This window comes from Leptidea sinapis, chromosome 1 (genome assembly GCF_905404315.1).
Source record: "Leptidea sinapis chromosome 1, ilLepSina1.1, whole genome shotgun sequence".
NCBI classification, from domain to species: domain Eukaryota; kingdom Metazoa; phylum Arthropoda; class Insecta; order Lepidoptera; family Pieridae; genus Leptidea; species Leptidea sinapis.
Genome location: NC_066265.1, coordinates 16930148 through 16949043, shown reverse-complemented (window position 1 = coordinate 16949043; position 18896 = coordinate 16930148). Strand labels below are relative to the sequence as shown.

At 37.6% G+C, this 18896-nt stretch overlaps 1 protein-coding gene across 1 annotated transcript in view; it reads left to right on the top strand.

Moving 5' to 3' along the window:
* LOC126966115 (transmembrane protein 64) overlaps positions 1-15125 on the top strand; it is a 30115-nt gene extending 14990 nt beyond the window's left edge. Inside the window, exons 2-3 of the mRNA XM_050809992.1 lie at positions 2074-2229; positions 13758-15125. Coding sequence (XP_050665949.1) covers positions 2074-2229; positions 13758-13883 — 282 coding nt within the window. The 3' untranslated portion in view covers positions 13884-15125. The remainder of the gene's footprint in view (positions 1-2073; positions 2230-13757) is intronic.
* The last annotated feature ends 3771 nt before the right edge of the window (positions 15126-18896 follow it).

Sequence of the window (18896 nt, the reverse complement as noted above, 5' to 3'; positions counted from 1 at the left end):
GCACTACAACTGCGCTCGTCGCCTTGAGACATAAGTTGTCAAGTCTCATTTGCCCAGTAGTTTCACTAGCTGCGGCGCCCTTCAGACCGAAGCACAGTAATGTTTTCACATTACTGCTTGACAGCAGGAATAGGCGCCGTTGTGGTACCCATTGTCTATCCGGGATCCGGTGCAAAGGAGCCTCCCACTGGTCCCACGGCTGGTCACGCGATCGCAAACTACGCTGACCACTCCGTTCGTATCAATGGTAAAATATTAAAAATAAAATAAACATTCAAACGACTCTTCACATCAACAATTCATTAATCTTATATTGTCATAAGAGTCTCATACTATATTAATACTTATGATTGTAGAGTTCGATTCTCTTCTCATACCAAAACCTTAATCAATAATACAATATTATTAGAAAGCGGCCAAGTGCGAGTCCGACTCGCCCATGAAGCGTTCCATAGCAAAAAGTAACATAATTAGCGCTAATAACCTATTGTTAAATTGCAAGAAAACTAATAGTTTTTTATGCAACTGTTGTGTAATAAGGGTTATTAAAACACGAATGTGGATAATAATAGTATCACATGAGTGTTTTAATACCTAATTATCAACAGTTGCATATAAGACTTTATCTACACCCAGAATAGGAATCCTCTAAAAGATTCTGAAACAGTTAGCTTACTGCTAACATTAAAACAGCCAGCCCTAGTAGTAACCTAATATCATTCATTACTGATTATATACAAATAAACTAAGTATTAATGAAACAATTATTTATTTTAGTAGTAATTTACATTTTGTAAAGTGCAATAATTAAAGTTCACTCGAATATAATGTTCTTTTGCAGCGTTTAAAATTAATTTTTGTGTAAAAATGTTAATGCGGTTCACAGAATTCATCTACTTCAGACATGACGAGTGTATGTGTGTGTGAGGTAGGTGCAGCTGTGTGTTTTTTATGCGAAAGTTTGTAATTTTTTTATATTATAATATGTTGCAGAAGTAGTTTCATGTAATTTATATATATTAAGATTATTAGATCGGTGAAAGCTCGAAATACCTTCGGCTGCATTTAGTGCTCGACCGACAGTCAGCGCTGACGTAGATCGAGCGTAGCACGTATCGGTATGCGCCGACCATGTGTTTAGTGCTCAGGTGACAGCAAACTTCACTGCGCGTGTACAGTTGCGAAAAAAATTAATAATTTTTTTATCTCATATGTTTGTACTACTTACGCAAACAATAGGGGACTAAAAGAAGGAGAAGATATCATGTTGTCCCGATTATTAAAGAGCGCCTAATTGAAGGTGTAATTTTTATAATTTATTCGAAATTACCAGAACACGAATTTTTCTTACGATTTTTGAAGACGATGTTACACACGCGCGTACGGTCGGTCGCTCGGTCAGCGTCGCACTGAACGCACTAATTTATCACATCCATAGCACGTCAGCGGACCGACGTACGCCGGACCGACGATTCTCGTCAGCGAGACGTAGCAATACACGCGTAGCAATTCACTAGCCGTTCATATGTTTTCATAGTTAACTTAACCGACCGTCCGCGACGTCAGCGCTGACCGTCGATCGAGTACTAATAGCAGCCTTATATAATTCTATCATCTATGCTTGCGATATTTATTTTTATTTAAGGAAACAATCTGACTATCAGAAATTAAAAAATCGGAGTTATAAGTAATGTGGCTATGCGACTATGACTAATATCGGGATATAATTTGTGTTATCTGGTATCCCTCGTAACTGCACACACACTAGCTTAAAGGTGATTCACTTGATAATATCACGGCGCGGAGTCCTTCTTTTTTTACTGGTCCGTTCCTTAGCTTATAGTTTATTTTGTAATTATTGTCACATTTTTGCTATTTTGTCACCAAACATGTTTTAAGTGTACTAGTATGTTTAATATGTTTACTTTACAAGTAAGTAATTAATGGAACTGCTAGGTCTATTCGAATTATATGATATGTAATTAAGCTTGAATATGACTGTTTGTTACCTGAAATTAATAAATAAATTTACTCGAACACTTTTCGAATATTTCAAGTGACAGTTTGCCGCAGGTGAGCGAGGTGCGAGGCGGCGGGTACCACGCGGCCACGCTACTAGGGCTGCTCCCCGCGCAGCTCATCAACGTGTACCTGGGCTCCACGCTCCGCTCCATGCACGACGTGCTGCACAAGTCCCACGTCACTGGCTACGTGCTGTTCGCCTTCCAGGTACCAGTGTTGTATCGTCAGTATGCTAATATCAACAATGCCATCATATTCAATTTACCTTTTTTTTTTAATGAAAAAGGGACTAGACGAGCAGGACGTTCAGCTGATATAATAATAATAATATTGATACACTTTTTACACAAATTATCTTGCCCCAAGTTAAGCATATATAGCCTGTGTTATGGGTTATACAAGACAGTGATATATTTGATTTGTTACAATGCAGTGCCTCTCGGGATTCTTGAAAAACACAAAAATTCTGAGCGGCACTACAATTGCGCTCGTCATCTTCAGACATCAGATTATCTTATTTAATTAATCTGAGCTAGTATATCTCATGGTACATTCTTTAAGCCGTATCTTACGCGTATCTTCTTCAAACACATCATTGATATTGCGAGCTATTTCTGCGGCGTTAATTCCATTTTGGAACTCGTATCCACAAAACAATTAACAAACAGTGTTGTAGATGTTTAAATCTAGAATGTTTTAGCTATGAAATGGAAAAAGATTCACTCAGAATGAAGGTTTTATTTTCATTCAAAGTAGCCAGTACAGCAAAACTGGCATTTCGTACTTAAACTGCTATTGTTAGTGCCAATATTCTCGGACGGTATGAATAGTGGCTTGATGCCCTCTAACGGTTGAAGAATATCTCGAGATTTAATTGGTTCACAGCCAGCCTCGATGTTGAGTGTTCTCGACTATACAAACTAATTGATGCTTGTAGCAACACCTCAACAAATTGAGGCATAATCTTTTATATTTCTAGGAGGGTTACATGTTATAATTTCTATTGAGTATCGCGAGTCCTTTAAAAATAATACCGTTTTGCTCTACTAAAAAAACAACTTGCTGCAGAGATATTGAACCACTTCCACTGGAAATATCTTTCTCTAAAAGATTTTTTCTGTATAGGTACGGACATAAACACTCGCTCACACTCACGCACATATGCAAACACACACATACATACACACACACACATATATACACACACTCACTTACATACACTTGCAAGGGTAATCAGAACACTTTTTTTTCTAATATTACATTTTATAAAAAAAGATAGCTTAAGTAGGTAACCGGGGAGCCACAATACATCCACTCCCGCTCAACACCATAGGGAGGAGGGGATGGCTGAAAAACAGCGCTGCATGGAAACATAAATCCATGATTCCATGTCAGGTGAAGCTGAGCCTTTTCCTTTTGCCTTTTGTTTCATCGCGTATCCTAATTGTTTATTTTATATTTGTAATGATTTGTATGGCAATAAAGAATTTATTATTATCATTATTATTCAGGGACAATTATAACGCTGACAAAATGAATAGTAATTTGATTACATGATTTTAATGCCTGGGACTATAGCAGTTTATTAGACATATTGCAAATTACTCTTTTATCACAACTCTTACGACTGGCAAGGCACCACCCACGATCCCGTGGTGTCTCTTTATTTTAAATAAGGGACGAGACGTTCAGCTGATGGTAATTGATACGCCCTACCAATTACAACGCAGTGCCGCTCAGGATTCTTAAAAAAAAAGTCTAAGTCGCATTTGCCCAGTAATTTCACTAGCTACGGCGCCCTTCAGACCTAAACATAGTAATGTTTACGCACAAGGGCGCGCATTGGTTCTCTAGCAGGGTAGGCATTGTAGGTATAACTATTTACCCCGACATAACGATAAGTTGTATGAAACGCTGCTTGTTTCGTATATGCAAGCTGTAGACTAAATTATCTTTAACACTAGTGCTATATTTATTTAGGTTTATAACGAGGTAGGCACTGCCTAATTGCCTATAATATGCACGCCCGTGTATACACATTACTGCTTTTTGGCAGAAATAGGCACCGTTGTGGTACCCATCATCAAAATAAACATGATATTATAGTGTTTGCTGACGATACATCTTTGTTATTTAAAATAAAACGCCAGCAAAAAAAAATTCTGTCAGGTTGACGACGACATTGCTGAAGTAGAAAATTGGTTTAATGTTAATAACTTACTTTTAAACGAAAGGAAAACAAAATGTGTAAGGTTTACACTTCCAAATATAAAGCACCAACCAACACCTATAAAAATTTATAATGACAAACTTGATGTAGTAGAAACGACAACATTCCTAGGCATTACTTACTAGACTTTAAGCTACAATGGGGTGCTCATATAAAAAACTTATAAATAATCGACTTCCTCTGCTGTATTCGCGATAAAAAAAATTTGGCAGCTGACAGATGTTGAAACGGCTAGACTTGTATATTTCAGCTACTTTCATAGTGTCATGTCTTACGGAATTATATTGTGGGGTAGGGCTGCAGATATTGATGACATGTTTGTGCTGCAGTAAAAGGCAATTCGAGCAGTCTATAAAATGCGTTAAAAGGCATAAAAGGCATTTATTTTCTCAAAATTGATTCCCTTAGAATTCTTTTTGATGTCATTTCCAATAACTACTAGATACTACTACCGCTTCGGAAACAAATGGCGCTCTGAGAGAAAAGAAGCGGCACAAGAAACTCTCCCAGCATTCTTTTTATGCGCTCTTTTCAATAAAAATATACAATATTGTACAATCATTTCTATCGCTATAAAATAATCACAATCTAGTCCCAGGCTGTCCGATCATTTAGATATTCAGCAGTGGAGTAATAGGATTTACGACAGAGCCATTTTTTATAAAACATTTAAATTTATTTATATAGAATTATTATAGATTATTAGACTTATTATAGAAGTGTATACATTTACCCTTAAAGCTATTATGTATCTTATGAAGCCTACTAGAATTAGTCACAAGCAATCCCTTATTTCTAGTGTTATAATAATGAAAATCACTATTAAGAGCAAAAAGGTGACGATTTATGTGAACGTATATTAAATTTTCATAAATGTACTGAGAATGAACAGTCATAATATTTATTTCACAGCACGAACAGCTCTCCTTTGCAGAGCAAACACTATATCAATGTCAGCAGCATGACCCCATAGTAAAATACCGTACGTCATGATGCTGTGAAAATAACTGAAGTACATTTAGCGGTCGCAACATTCGTGTACCCTCTAATCTAAAAAAGTTACTGTGGCGTTCAAGGGGTTCATTGAGAGAAAACTTTAGTGAAATTAATATTATGACTGTAGACTACCAGTACATATACGAGAATCGCTAATGTAAATAAATAAATAAATAAATTTTATAATAAACTCCCAAACAATATTAAAATATTACCTATTAAAAATTTAAATGTATTGTAAAAAATAAATTAACATCTAAGGCCTATTATAATTTTAATGATAAAGATAGTTGGAATTAATGTTCTAAATTTTGTTAATGAATATTGTTATACTCATTTTATTGTATTGTATCTTTGCAAGTCAGGAGACTTGCACTAAATAACTTATAAAGTTTTACAGTGAATAAAGATCATAATCTAGCCGGCTTCCCGTGCAAAGGCTTCCCACTGGTCTCTGACATGTATGCCTGAATTACAGGTCAGACTGATAACAGTTACGTTAAAAAGTCGAGCGGACCGAATGACACTTCTCTCATGGTGCTCAAAACGTTTAATCCGACACTTATACTCTTTTGAGTATCAGTGCTGAGTCTAGAAATCACGGAAGACAGACCTTGTCTATCTAATCTCCAACAAAAGCGCCAGCTCTGATACAGCTAAGATATATAATAAGAGATGACGCGCGAGTTGATTCATTCGACATGATGACACTCGTTTCCTGAGTTACTCTGGCATTCTCCATTTCATTCCACCTAAGCACGACAAGCCACAAGTTAGGATATCATCCTCACCATCTGGATGTGTGGCGTGTGGTCCTCCACAGTGCGGTTTTCAAGGAGCTTTCTTCCACGTACTACAAAGCTGTGGAATGAACTTCCTTGTGCGGTGTTTCCGGGACGATACGATATGGGTACCTTCAAAAAAAGCGCATTCACCTTCCTTAAAGGCCCTGCTGTGATTCCTCTGGTGTTGCAAGAGATTGTGAGCGGCGGTGATCACTTAACAACAGGACGCTCGTTTGTCCTCCTATTCCATAAAAAAAACTCATCAAGGATATTCCTGAGGCTACAAATGCCTCATGATCATGTTATGGTACATAGGCTCTCAATATATCTAACAATGTGATCTGTCTACACGGATAGCGGATTAGTTAATCTATATTCGTCATTAGCCTTATTACACGATAAACCCACTCAAGAATCACAATGAATTGTGTACCAACTTGTCACATATCTTAATCACTCTTTATCGGCTAACTGATAACAACATACCTACCTGATACCTTCCAGGCACTGATTACGCTGTTATGTATGCAACAAAAACCTTATTTGTGGCTTCATTCAGAAAAAAATAAAAATGAGTTCTATTCGAAATGACTACCTTTGTTTACGCATTGTATCCATGGGTAATTTAGTCACTCGTTGTTAGAGAGATTTCTTAGGCGACTCGAAGTCGCGTCGTTGTCTCGTTAAGAGCAACCCGCGCTATCTAAAAATATAGAAAATTTGTTGATATAGGGGTTCAGATTAAGTTAGACTCTTGTTTAGTCTCTTGCCAGTCTTCAGATCTTAGAAAGTCCAACACGACATATCTTGATACATTTTAACTCAAGCCTTCATTCTGTTTTCCCAAAAATGAGGCTTTGTGATTTCTAGATAAGACACTCCCCACTAAACCATGACTGAGGCAGCTAGGCGACCACGTTGCATTTTTCCGGCCAATTTTATCATTGGAGCTATGAGCGTATATTCGTTTGTTGTGCTTTTCACCCGCGTATCGGGGTGTTTTAAGAGAGTGTCTCCTACTCTCTTTATGGTGGATGGATGATAAGAACAAAGCGTGGATATGGGAGATGAACACACGGTTCTTGCGTATTACTTAAGTTCACGATGGCTTTCATTAAGAGTTTCATTCAGAGAATTTCATTCATATTTCTTGTATTCGGAAAGAGAGTAAAACAAGGGTTAATAAATAGAAATATTTAAATTGTGGATATTATAGTATTTTCTGCCTATCTACCTAATATCATTCCGTAATTTTAATCTTATTTCGACTAACTAGAGCACTAAGACGTTACTTATAACAGTAAGTGCGCGGCAAATTGAAAATATTTGAGTTTCTATAGATAGACTACATTCTAACCTACCTTTTTTTATTACAATAAGGGCCGAGACGATCAGAACGTTCAACTGATGGTTATTAATACGCCCTGCCCATGACAATGAAGTACCGTTCAAGATTCTTGAAAAATCCAAAAATTCTGAGTGGCACCACAATTGCGCCCGTCCTTGAGACATAAGATGTTAAGTCTCATTTGCCTAGTAATTTCCCTAGCTGCGGCGCCCTTCAGACCGAAACACAATAATGCTTACACATTTGACATTACTGCTTCTCGGCAGAAATAGGCGCCGTTTTGGTACCCATCATCTAGCTGGCATCCTGTGCAAAGGAGCCTCCTGCTGGTAAACCATTTCGGGACCTGGGACTTACTATGATTGTTGTAACGTTTTCGTGTGTGGTATTTGCTAATTATTATTAGACTAGCTGACCCGGCAAACGTTGTTTTGCCATATAAAGTATAATTCACGCGATAGTTTTATAAGTATTAAAATATTGCCTATATTATAGCCTGTACATCATTTTGTTCTATTGTCAATAATAGTTTTTGCAGCGCACGCAAAAATAGGTTTTCGATTTTACACCTTGTGTTACAAAATAGCAATTTTATTACGGATCCCCAATTTTAAACGAAAAACATAGCCTATAGCCTTCCTCGATAAATGGACTACCCAACACTGAAAGAATCATTCAAATCGGACCAGTAGTACCAGAGATTAGCGCGTTCAAACAAACAAACAAACAAACACTGCAGCTTTATAATATTAGTATAGATAGTATAGATTATTGATAAATAATAATCGTTTGTTAATTACAAAGTTTATTTAAATTTAGTTGTTTATCTTAATACATTACTGACATAATGATATTTATTGTTTAATTAATCATTTATTATTGGATAAACTCTTTAAGTTATATTTTTAAAACGAAAATATATTAAACTTATACATAATTGAAGTGCAACTGCGGTGTTACCTACATATTAAATTGAATTTATCAAACAAGGAAGTATGGTTTGAAAGCAAATATGGCAATACAGCGCTTAGGCAAGCTAACTACCCAGCGAGTTGCAGAATAACTGTGACTGGATTGTATTTCGTTAGAATGTTATCACGGAAGGTGGATATCTATTGACGGCCGTTTTCAATAACCTATCTATTCCGTAGTTTAACATACTAGAGGTAGACAAATCTATCCTTTTACGCTTACCTTCATTTCAATAACCTATCGACATAAAGCATTGGACTATAACTATATAAATATGGATAGATAAGATCTTGTCATTAACGCCCGTTCCCAATATACTATCTACAGATAGAGATAAATTACTAAATTCTATTGTCAGTAATTAGCTGTCAATAATCTGAAGTTGTCCCAATATACACGATAAGTTATTCTTATCGCCTTATATTGGGAAGCGTGAATTTCAATTTCCATACAAATTTCTATCGCTGGTAAGCTATCGCGTCGTCCCATTGACAGACAGCGTGCACGGATAAGGTGAGTTACCGTCGATAGTTTATTGGGACAGAAAAGTCAAAGATTTTTAATTGATTGATTCTGATTTTTTTCAATGTTACGATTTTTATCTCAAGTAAGAGATAGACTGAATATTGGGAACGGCCGTAAGTGACACGGTGTGATTGAGAACGATCGAAAGCTACTCCGGGTGCCGGTAAATTATTATGATGAAGATAAATAAGTCTTATAAAACCACTTTCCCAATTTAATAATGTGTTCTCAAACTTTTATCAACTTTAACATTGTAATTTTCCAATAAATAAATAAATAAATAAATTGTTATGACGAGTACTCACGGATATATATTTTATTAATTTGGTGCCGATATTACGATCCAATTGCATGAATCGTGGTCGAGGCAGAAAACTCTTGACACATTGACACTTGACACTAATAGTACATAAATCTGTCCACGTGGCGCCTAATTCGTTTTGGTCTTTGATTCCACTATTCGACACACACTACTGACGACGTCTATTCTTTCGGGTCTTTTAGTTGCATTTGTACTGCAGAGTGAGACCACGGGATGTCCATGCTTGCGTTAGTCTAAAACTATGCTTCCTATTAAAATTGTTAGGTTTTTTTTTTTAATTTCAACAGCTTCTGTAACAAGCCGTGGGATGTATTGGCGTTCAGCAGAAATTATCAGTGGGCTATGCAGCTCGATCCAGTGGTTGGTACCGGCTTTAAGGAAGTGTTCGGCTATTGCGGATTTTTTAGGAATTGCAATTGGATCGAAATATCGGCACCAAATTACAATTATATAATAGTCATAATAATTACAATTTAACAATTGTATTTCATACCGAATAGTCGGATGTCTAATACTACAACTGATGAGATTAAAGCAAGATGTTGAGAAAGCGGGAAAAAGAAGAAGTTCCATAGTGAAATTCCAAAAATCTATCATTTTTATTATCATTTTCAAATTACGAGGAAATGCGTTTCCCAATCATATATATCTTCGGCCTCCCGGAATAGATGTGATCAAAATCACATATTACGTTATTTCAGACTTGAAGAAAAATGTTGATGCAAAATTATTTTTGGATGTTATGATGTTGAACGCCGCGATGTGCGCTCGCATGTGTCGTCCCCATTTTATTATACTACATTTCAAGCTGACCCGGCGAACGTTTTTTTGTCTGTACATACATTTACTTTTTTTTCTACGACTTGTTTTGCAAATGCGAGTACCACGAAAAGTAATTTTAATTTTTCGGGTTAGTAAGTAGCCTATTATACTCACAAGTAAGGCTTCCAATCCCGCGGCCTGTATTCAATCTCGGCATTTGCGGGACTACGAATTTTCAAACCCGCGGGATCTCGTTATTTGCGGGATTCCGCATATTGAGAATATGCACATTTTAAAACAATGAATTTATCAACTCCACATTTATTTACGTACATATTACTATCAAAATGAGATCTATCATATTATACTGTTTTTTTTCACAAAAAAAAACAATAACAATTTCTAAAAACAAAACAAAACAAATGGTTTTCAAAAATTACACAAAGAAAATTAAAAAATCAACCAAAAAAAAACACATTTCAAACTGATTAAATATTACTTAATTATTAAGTTTGTCAGCTATTAATCTTAACTGAAAATGTTTGCGAAGGAAACACAACTGTCGAAACTGTCGTTTGCCACTGCTATTTTAGACGCAATATTCAGAAAATGCCCTTTCTGCCAAACCCTTTTTTTCAGTCCCATAATTCCCGCGGATCCTGCGCCCGTAATCCCGCATCTCGCGGGATTGGAAAATGGCGCGGGATCCCGCAATATTATATATAAGTATAGATGGGTGAATGATGATGTTGACCGAAATTTTGGAAGACTTACATGAATATGTTAACAATTTAGTAAATCATTATTTAAGCTCCAAACTGTTAGTGTAAAATTTTCAAGTCATAGCAGGATTATAAATACTACATGTTATAACCAAAATATTATGTTAATTGCTTTCTATAATACTCTCCTTTACATTTTTTCATGCGATCGAACCATTTTTTTAAACAGGAGGACCACAGATCTGAGGGCATGTTTTCTACGTGCTGATTGAACGCTATTACTGCCTCTTCGGAATTGGTAAAAGTGAAACATCTCATCATATCTTTGAGTTTGGGGAAAATACAGAAATCACAGGGTGCAAGGTCGGGGCTATGTGCAGGATGGGAGTCCGAAAGACTTAGTTTTGTTGGCCGTGTGTGAAGAAGCGTTATCATGATGTAGGAGATCGCGGCTGTTTGGCTCGTGAACTTTTTTAACACTCTGGTTATACAAATGGTAGAATACCACTCGGCATTAACACTCTTTTGATTTTCAAGTCAATTTTGCCGATGGGACCCGTAGAAAAAAAATGTGATCATTTTTTACCAACCTTTCTCGCCTGCCTCACTTTTGTTGGCCTGTTCTCATTTTCAAACACCCATTCACAAGATTGCTGTTTTTTTTCGGGTTCAAAACAATAAATCCAGGTATCGTATTATTATTGTATTGTCCGTGGTCGTACTTCATAAGCATCTGTAAGCATGATTCCACGCGAGCTCGCTTCTGCTCCGCTGTCAGTTCATGTGGGATCCAACGACAACAAAGCTTCCGAACTTTCAATTCTTCGTGTAAAATTTTCTGAATTTGACTCATACCAATCCCTAATAGTCCTCGAATTGCCTCATAGGGGCGTTTTCTTTAATTAGCCGCTTAACAGTAGCCACATTATTTTCGTTGACGGTAGTTGAAGGCCGCCTTCACGGGATTCGTCATGTAAAGAAACCCGAACTCTCTTAAACTCAGCAAACCATCGCCTCACGGTGCTCAAGCAAAGTGCTTCTCTCCCAAAAGCCGGAAAGCAGACGAGTGGCACAGTCTTGCGGACAAAGAGAACTTTTAAAATCATAAAAAATCATCGCTCTAAAAGCTTTTCGAATTAATTCAGTTTTCTTTGCGTACGTAGAACTTTGATGTGTGATAAAAAACAATTGACAAATTATTTCCCGCTAATTGTTTTTTTTATTACTAAGAAGGTTCCAACGTTTCAAAAAATATAACATTCGAAATTCAAATAGCTCCGACTAGCTAGAAGTGCAAAGCTTATGGTAGCTATGTGCCCCATGTATTATAGTAACCTTTAAAAATTCAAAATTTACAAAAGGTTTTAAACAATTCTTTTGAGTTTGGTAACATTTTATTTTGTTTTGTACATTATCTGGGATCATGTTTTAAAAGCATATACATCGCCCAATAAAAGACTTTATAACTCGACTTAACCTTCCACAGGCTCCTTTGCACAGCATGCCGGCTAGATTACGGGTACCACAACGGCGTCTATTTCTGCCGTGAAGCAGTCATGTGTGAACATTACTGTGTTTCGGTCTGAAGGGCGCCGTAGCTAGTGAAATTACTGGACAAGTGACACTAAACATCTTACATCACAAGGTAACGAGCGCAATTGTAGTGCCGCTCAGATTTATTGGGGTTTTCAAGAACCCTGAGCGCACTACATTGTAATGGGCAGGTCGTATCAACTATCATCTCCTGAACGTCCTGCTCGTCTCGTCCCTTATTCTCATAAAAAATAAGGACCTCTCAATTAAAAACACCACACCTTAACACGCGTACAACGCGTAGATAGTCATATGGCTACAATTAAATAACTTTGTGGTATTATGTTACTGTCCGATGGATTAACTTCAATAATTGATGACGTATTTTATCATAAATATTATTTTTTAATAGAGTTCATGTTAGTTTTTTGCCTATCCATCTGAACTTTTTAAGCAGTTGTAGGAGTCGGCGTTAAAAATGTACCTAATCGACTAAGAATAGTTTTGTTTTAATGAAAATAAGGGACAAGACGAGCAGGACGTTCAGCTGATAGTAATTGATACGCCCTGCCCATTACAATGCAGTGCCGCTCAGGATTCTTGTAACCCCCAAAAATTCTGAGCGGCTCTACAACTGCGCTCGTCACCTTGAAACAAGATGTTAAGTCTCATTTGCCCAGTAATTTCACTAGCTAGTGCGCCCTTCAGACCGAAACACAGTAATGCTTACACATTACTGCTTCACGGCAGAAATAGGCGCCGTGTGTGTTAGTGTTTTTATAACCGATGTATGAATTCAATGTCTCAATGGATGACGTAATGTTATTAATGCAAAACTGTGAGAAGCGTTTTCTATACAATTTATATGGAATTTGGAAAGGGTGGTTTTACGAATAAGGGTGTAGGGATGAAGGGGTTACATAAAATCTAGATTCTATGTAATTTTACACTAAAGATCTAAAAAAAGTGGCCAAGTGCGAGTGGTACTCGCCCATGGTTCCGTAGGAGCAACTTAGAGGATATAAAAGTTCTTGTAGGTCGTTGTAAGTTTGATCGATGTTTCATAGTGTATTTTTTTTTTCAATTAAGTTATTGATAATACGATTTATAACGTATTAAAAAAAAGTATTTACTATATCTCGTTCAAAGCATGGGGATGAAAAATAGACGTTATTCGATTCGCACACTTACTCACACAAAATTTCATGAGAATCGGTCAAGCCGTTTCGGAAGACTAACTACAAACACCGCGATACGAGAATTTTATATATTAGAAGTATGAGGAACCCTCAAAATTTATTGTTTTTTCTTTCTTCTATGTTTATGTGGGAATCTTAATGCGGTTCACAGAATACATCTACTTACAAAGTTTCAACAGTATAGTTCTTAAAAAGGAAGACTTAGGAAAAAGGTGGCTGTGACATACGGACTAACAGACAGACAGACTTGATGGATCTATAAGGCTTTATAAGGGTTCCGTTCCTGCCATTTGGCTACGGAACCCTAAAAAGTGTACAGCGGGATATCCGTTCCGTTCCAGATAGTGATCGGCGTGACCCTGATGGTGTGGGTGGTGCAGAAGGCCCGCAAGGAGCTGACCCTGGCCATCATGGCGGCCGAGCTGGGCCGCGATGCTCTCACCACCTCCAGCAGCTGCAGCAGCTAGCAGGAGGCCGTCGCCACGTCGGACCACCTGGCCACACCCTCGCCGCGGCCGGTGGAGGCGCCGGAGACACTGTGATACCTCTACCCAAGCTGAGCTCTCGTCTGTACTGACTGACATTACTATTAATATAGTGACATTTATGACTTTTTCACAAGTGTAATACATTCGTATACATAGAATTTATAGTATCGTGTATACAAAATAAAATTTGGAAACAAAATTGTTTCGATTTACAAGAGCGACATTTCAAGTCAATTTCCTAATATGCAAATATTGGGGTTAAAAGGTATAAAAGGCATTCATTTTCTCAAAATTGATTCCTTTAGATGTCACCTCTGATATACTAAATACTACTACCGCTTCGGAAACAAGCGGCGGAAGAAACTCTCCCAGCATTCTTTATTTGCGCTCTTTTCAAATAAAAATATACAATATTGTACAGTCATTTCTATCGCTATAAAATGATCACAATCTAGGTCCCAGGCTGTCCGATCATTTAGATATGCAGTGGTTGAGCAGGTTATCAACTGTAAAATAGATCCTGTAGATGAAGCCACAACCTGAGAGTTGAACAAAGCATACAAGATTTTATGACGATACGTCACTAGAACGGTTAGCTCAGTTGGCAGACAACTGGCACGGAACGCCTGCGGTCGTGCGTTCGAGTCCCGCATCGTTCATAAAATTTTGTTTCCAAATTTTATTTTGTATATTAATCCTAGAAGTGAGGGTTATCACTTTAAAAACATAACAAATTGTTTAGTAATATATATGTTAATATAATGTGATATAAAATTATTATTATGGCCAAGTTTGTATATGCGATAGGGCATCTTTTACCAGATTAACGATAACTATCCGAGGATAGCTATAGATAACGGCAGTTCTCAAGATTTATATATATTTGCAATATATATATGATATGCTAGAAAGGTATAAATATAAGGCTGCATGTTTTTGTACAGTTAAGTATAAATTCGCAATTTAATTTGCAATGTTTGGTCATAAATCCGATAAGAGTATTGAACATTCCCGCGATGGAAAACTGATAAGAGTCTGTTGAATATTTATGTGGTGATGGCGGACTGGCGGCACGGCAGTGGTACCCGCTGGTGCGGGGCTGGGGGGGGGAGTTTGTCTCATCTGACGGTAAGTGAACGAGCACGTGTACAGTGTCAGAGGTCTTTGAGCACGATCTTGTCTTATAGATCTTATAATTGGACGTAAGTAGTTCCTGAAAAACGTTCCAAGCCGCAAGCATCACATTTTAAGAAATTCGTGTTTGAAGTTTAATAAATATTAAGGTATTCCGTACATGTGGGTTGAGTGACAGTAGGGCTGCCATTTTTTCGTCAGTCCGTTAATATGAATCACGTGACCAGTTTTGTGTTCTTAGCTCAATTTCGACATGATTGTGGTTTGGAATGTTTTTTCTGGAATTACGTCCAATTATACCTGATTGTATGCAAGAAGTTTCTTGTAAATCGCGCAGTTTTGAAACGTTATGAATGAATGAAGTGTTCCATTTTGAGGTGATCCCCGGTAATGGAACTGTCGCTAAGGTACCTACGTGTATATATATACTTCTTTAGGCACGTTATGAACATGTGATAAGGGTTAAATTTAAAGATGCGTGCCCATCACTGTAACACAAATGTAACAGGTTGAAGTTGGTTCCTAAAATTTTCTGACATTTGCGTCATTCGTTATTTTTTTTTTTGGTTTCTTGTTAGGACAGCAAAGGGTTCAAGCCCATACAGCCGTATTCATTATTTAGTAATTAATTGTCAAAGCCATCTTTGCAAGATTTTAACAAAATTGTTCTTTCTAAAAACGTAGAATAGCACGAGGAATAATGAATGAATCATTTTATTGATTTTTTGCTTCGTTAGGCCAAAGAAGTATAACTTCTTGCGTGCATACATAAGTACACACACACTTTTTGTTTAGTTAGTTATGGGTATGAACCTATCAGACTGATTTACTGTAGCGGTGGCGGTAGTTCACAATCACACTGAGCTATAACTGAGATATATTAAGCCGCAGATCTCATCAGCACGTACCAATGCTTCAAAATGTTCTAAATTCGTTCTTAATGACCTGGAACTCTATTACCAAAATCGAAATACGTAGTTTCGGTCGACGGATCGTACATTTTCCTATTACGAAAGTGTTTCGGATCCGAAAGTCGATTCGAAGTTCGCGATTAGACAATTTGTCGTTGATTGACATTATTATGATCGTATGGTTCCGAAACGAAATCCGTCCCCAATATTTGGATTCGAAATTCGTCATTCTTTCGTTTCGGACCGAAACTTCGGCTTTCGATTTTGGTAATAGACCTTCTGTGGCGGCGTGGCTCTGTTGACGTTTCACGGCATCAGTTTACTGTAACAGCGATGTGTCACAGAATGTTCTGTATAAAAATTGCGCTAAACTCCCGTGGAACGTTTATATTTAATTGTAAACATGTCGCGTTTGTTTACGAGTTGCGTCTCAAAAAATGTGTTTATTGATAGTTTGGAACGAGTCCAACGGCGCTTGGACACGTAAGTCGCGCCGCGCGTGAAGGTTTTATCGGCGCTGACGGCTCGAGTGAATGTCGTTACTCGTCGGGTCCGTGAGTTGGGCCGGCCAACCCAAATGTGGTCTTAGAAAGCTTAGAGACTTATTGCACTGCTCCAAGATCGATGCAAATTCAAAATAGGATTTAAAGTCATTTATGTAGCGTCAACACAACAATGAACACATTCGAAAATGTATGCTACAGACCTGTAAAGACCGCGCACAAGAAACTCAGCTGACTTAGTTTTTTAAACAAAATTTCATCACAATATAATATAATAAAATTTATTATTACATAGCGTGACGGCGGTCGCTCTATTCCCAATCTGTGGTACAATTTACGAGACATTTATTTTATAGTAAACTTTACCACATAAACGTTTTCAACAATTCTTTTGACTTTTGTAACACATTTGTCTTATTTAAATCTGACCAGATTGCGAGCAAGTAATTTTAAAGCTACCGGAACTGTGTGTATCATTCTGTTGTGAGGTTTCTCCCGTGTTATACGCCGACATGTTTTAATTTTGCCAGACGTACGTACGGGTAGTCGCGTAATATAATCCGCCTTTATATTCAAATTCTATTATTTCACTGGGTCAGTCGGAGCAGATATCATATTTGTCAAATTTGTATAACCCTAACAAGCTTCCAGGAGCCCTTCTTCAAGTATACTTTCCTCAGGAGCTCCACCTTGATCCTGGGATTGTCAGTTAGTATGCTAAATATTTCTGACTTACTCAAACCTAGTTTGGAGAGAGTGCTTCTCTTCTCAAAGCGATGGGAGAACCTGGAGTTGATAGTTTACTGCATAGCATGACTCTCCACTGGCTGTATGGTACAGTCCGAGCACTTCCCACCACCCTGAGGGCGGGCGACTGTTGCCTTCCGTAATGCAACTACCTGCTGGCTATTCTTTGAATATCGTTGAGCTTTCATTTCAGTGTACTGTACAATGAGTTTGGTATACGACATACGAGTTGTTTTGTTTGTGCTCATTATATTTAAGAACTATATTGACCCTATCACTGACTGTCTGCTACCTGGCAGTCTGTCTGTCGGACATGAATCTCATTCCCCGCAACAGATGGGTGATATTATGACTGATAAGCTACCGGTTACGTGCTCATCGCCCCACAAAAGACTTACTACGAGGACGAGACGAGCAGGACGTTCAGCTGATGGTAATTGATACTCCCTATCCATTACAATGCAGTGCCGCTGAGGATTCTTGAAATACCAAAAATTTTGAGCGGCACTACAGTTGCGCTCGTCACCTTGAGACATAAGATGTTAAGTCTCATTTGCCCAGTAATTTCACTAGCTACGGCAATCGCACTCTTACAAATACAGTTCTGATCGCAACGCGCTACACACTATCTAATAAGAGAGGCACGCGGCATGCCCCAACGTGTTTTGTTAGAGACACGCACACTAATAATAATTGTACGAAGCTGTTAGCTGATTACAATCGCGGTTACACTTGTAAAGTCCTAAACAATAGGCACCTGCATTATTCACCTGCACTTGTACTAATTAATGTGGAAGGCATAAAAGGCATTAATTTTCTAAAAATTGATTCAAATTCAAATATTTTTATTCAAAATGTAATGTGAAATCACTTATTGAAAGTCAAAAAACTACCACCCATTCCAAATAGAATGCCTCAGGTCTGAGAAGAATGGGCGCAACTCAGCGGCCTCATTTTTTTCATCAAAAATATGTTTTACAATTAAAGTAACATTTACAAAGTAACAAAGTAACATTGTGTAACTTGACTTAGTCGACTAGTAGGCATTATAGGCTTTTCCTGAATTCCTTGAGAATTCTCTTAGATGTCATTTCTAATATACTAGATCCTACTACCGCTTCGGAAACAAATGGCGCTCTGAGAGAAAAGCGGCGCAAGAAACTCTCCCAGCATTGCGCTCTTTTCAATAAGAAGAAGATTCAATCAAATAGTAGTTGGGTTATAAGTGAACATAATATGGTGCGGTGCAGTGTCGTCGTGTGGCAACATACAATAGTATATTACGCGTGTAGAAATGTAGGTCATTCTCATCTGCGGGTGACAATGTCCTACTTATCTCACGTATACAACTTTTTTTTTCCCACCTTCTTTTTCGCTTCTAGTCCCTGGTACGAGGGACAAAAGTCGTCTTGCCGGGAGAGAATCGGCCACTTTTCTCCCTCGTACCAGAGATCAAAAGACAGCTTTCCATGGAGGTGGGAAAAAAAATGTATTCCGTGTTCGAGTAGTTAGTTAGCCAGTTACCATCTGTGAAGTGTGAATCGTAAGGTACATTTTACTTTACATGGCGATCATTTGAATGGTGTTAAATTTGTTATGCCTTCGCAATTAAAATATCGCTGATCTATTAAGTCTTCACACAATAATTGGATGATCATAAAAATAACGCATCGAGGACAACCCTACCAATATTGTTT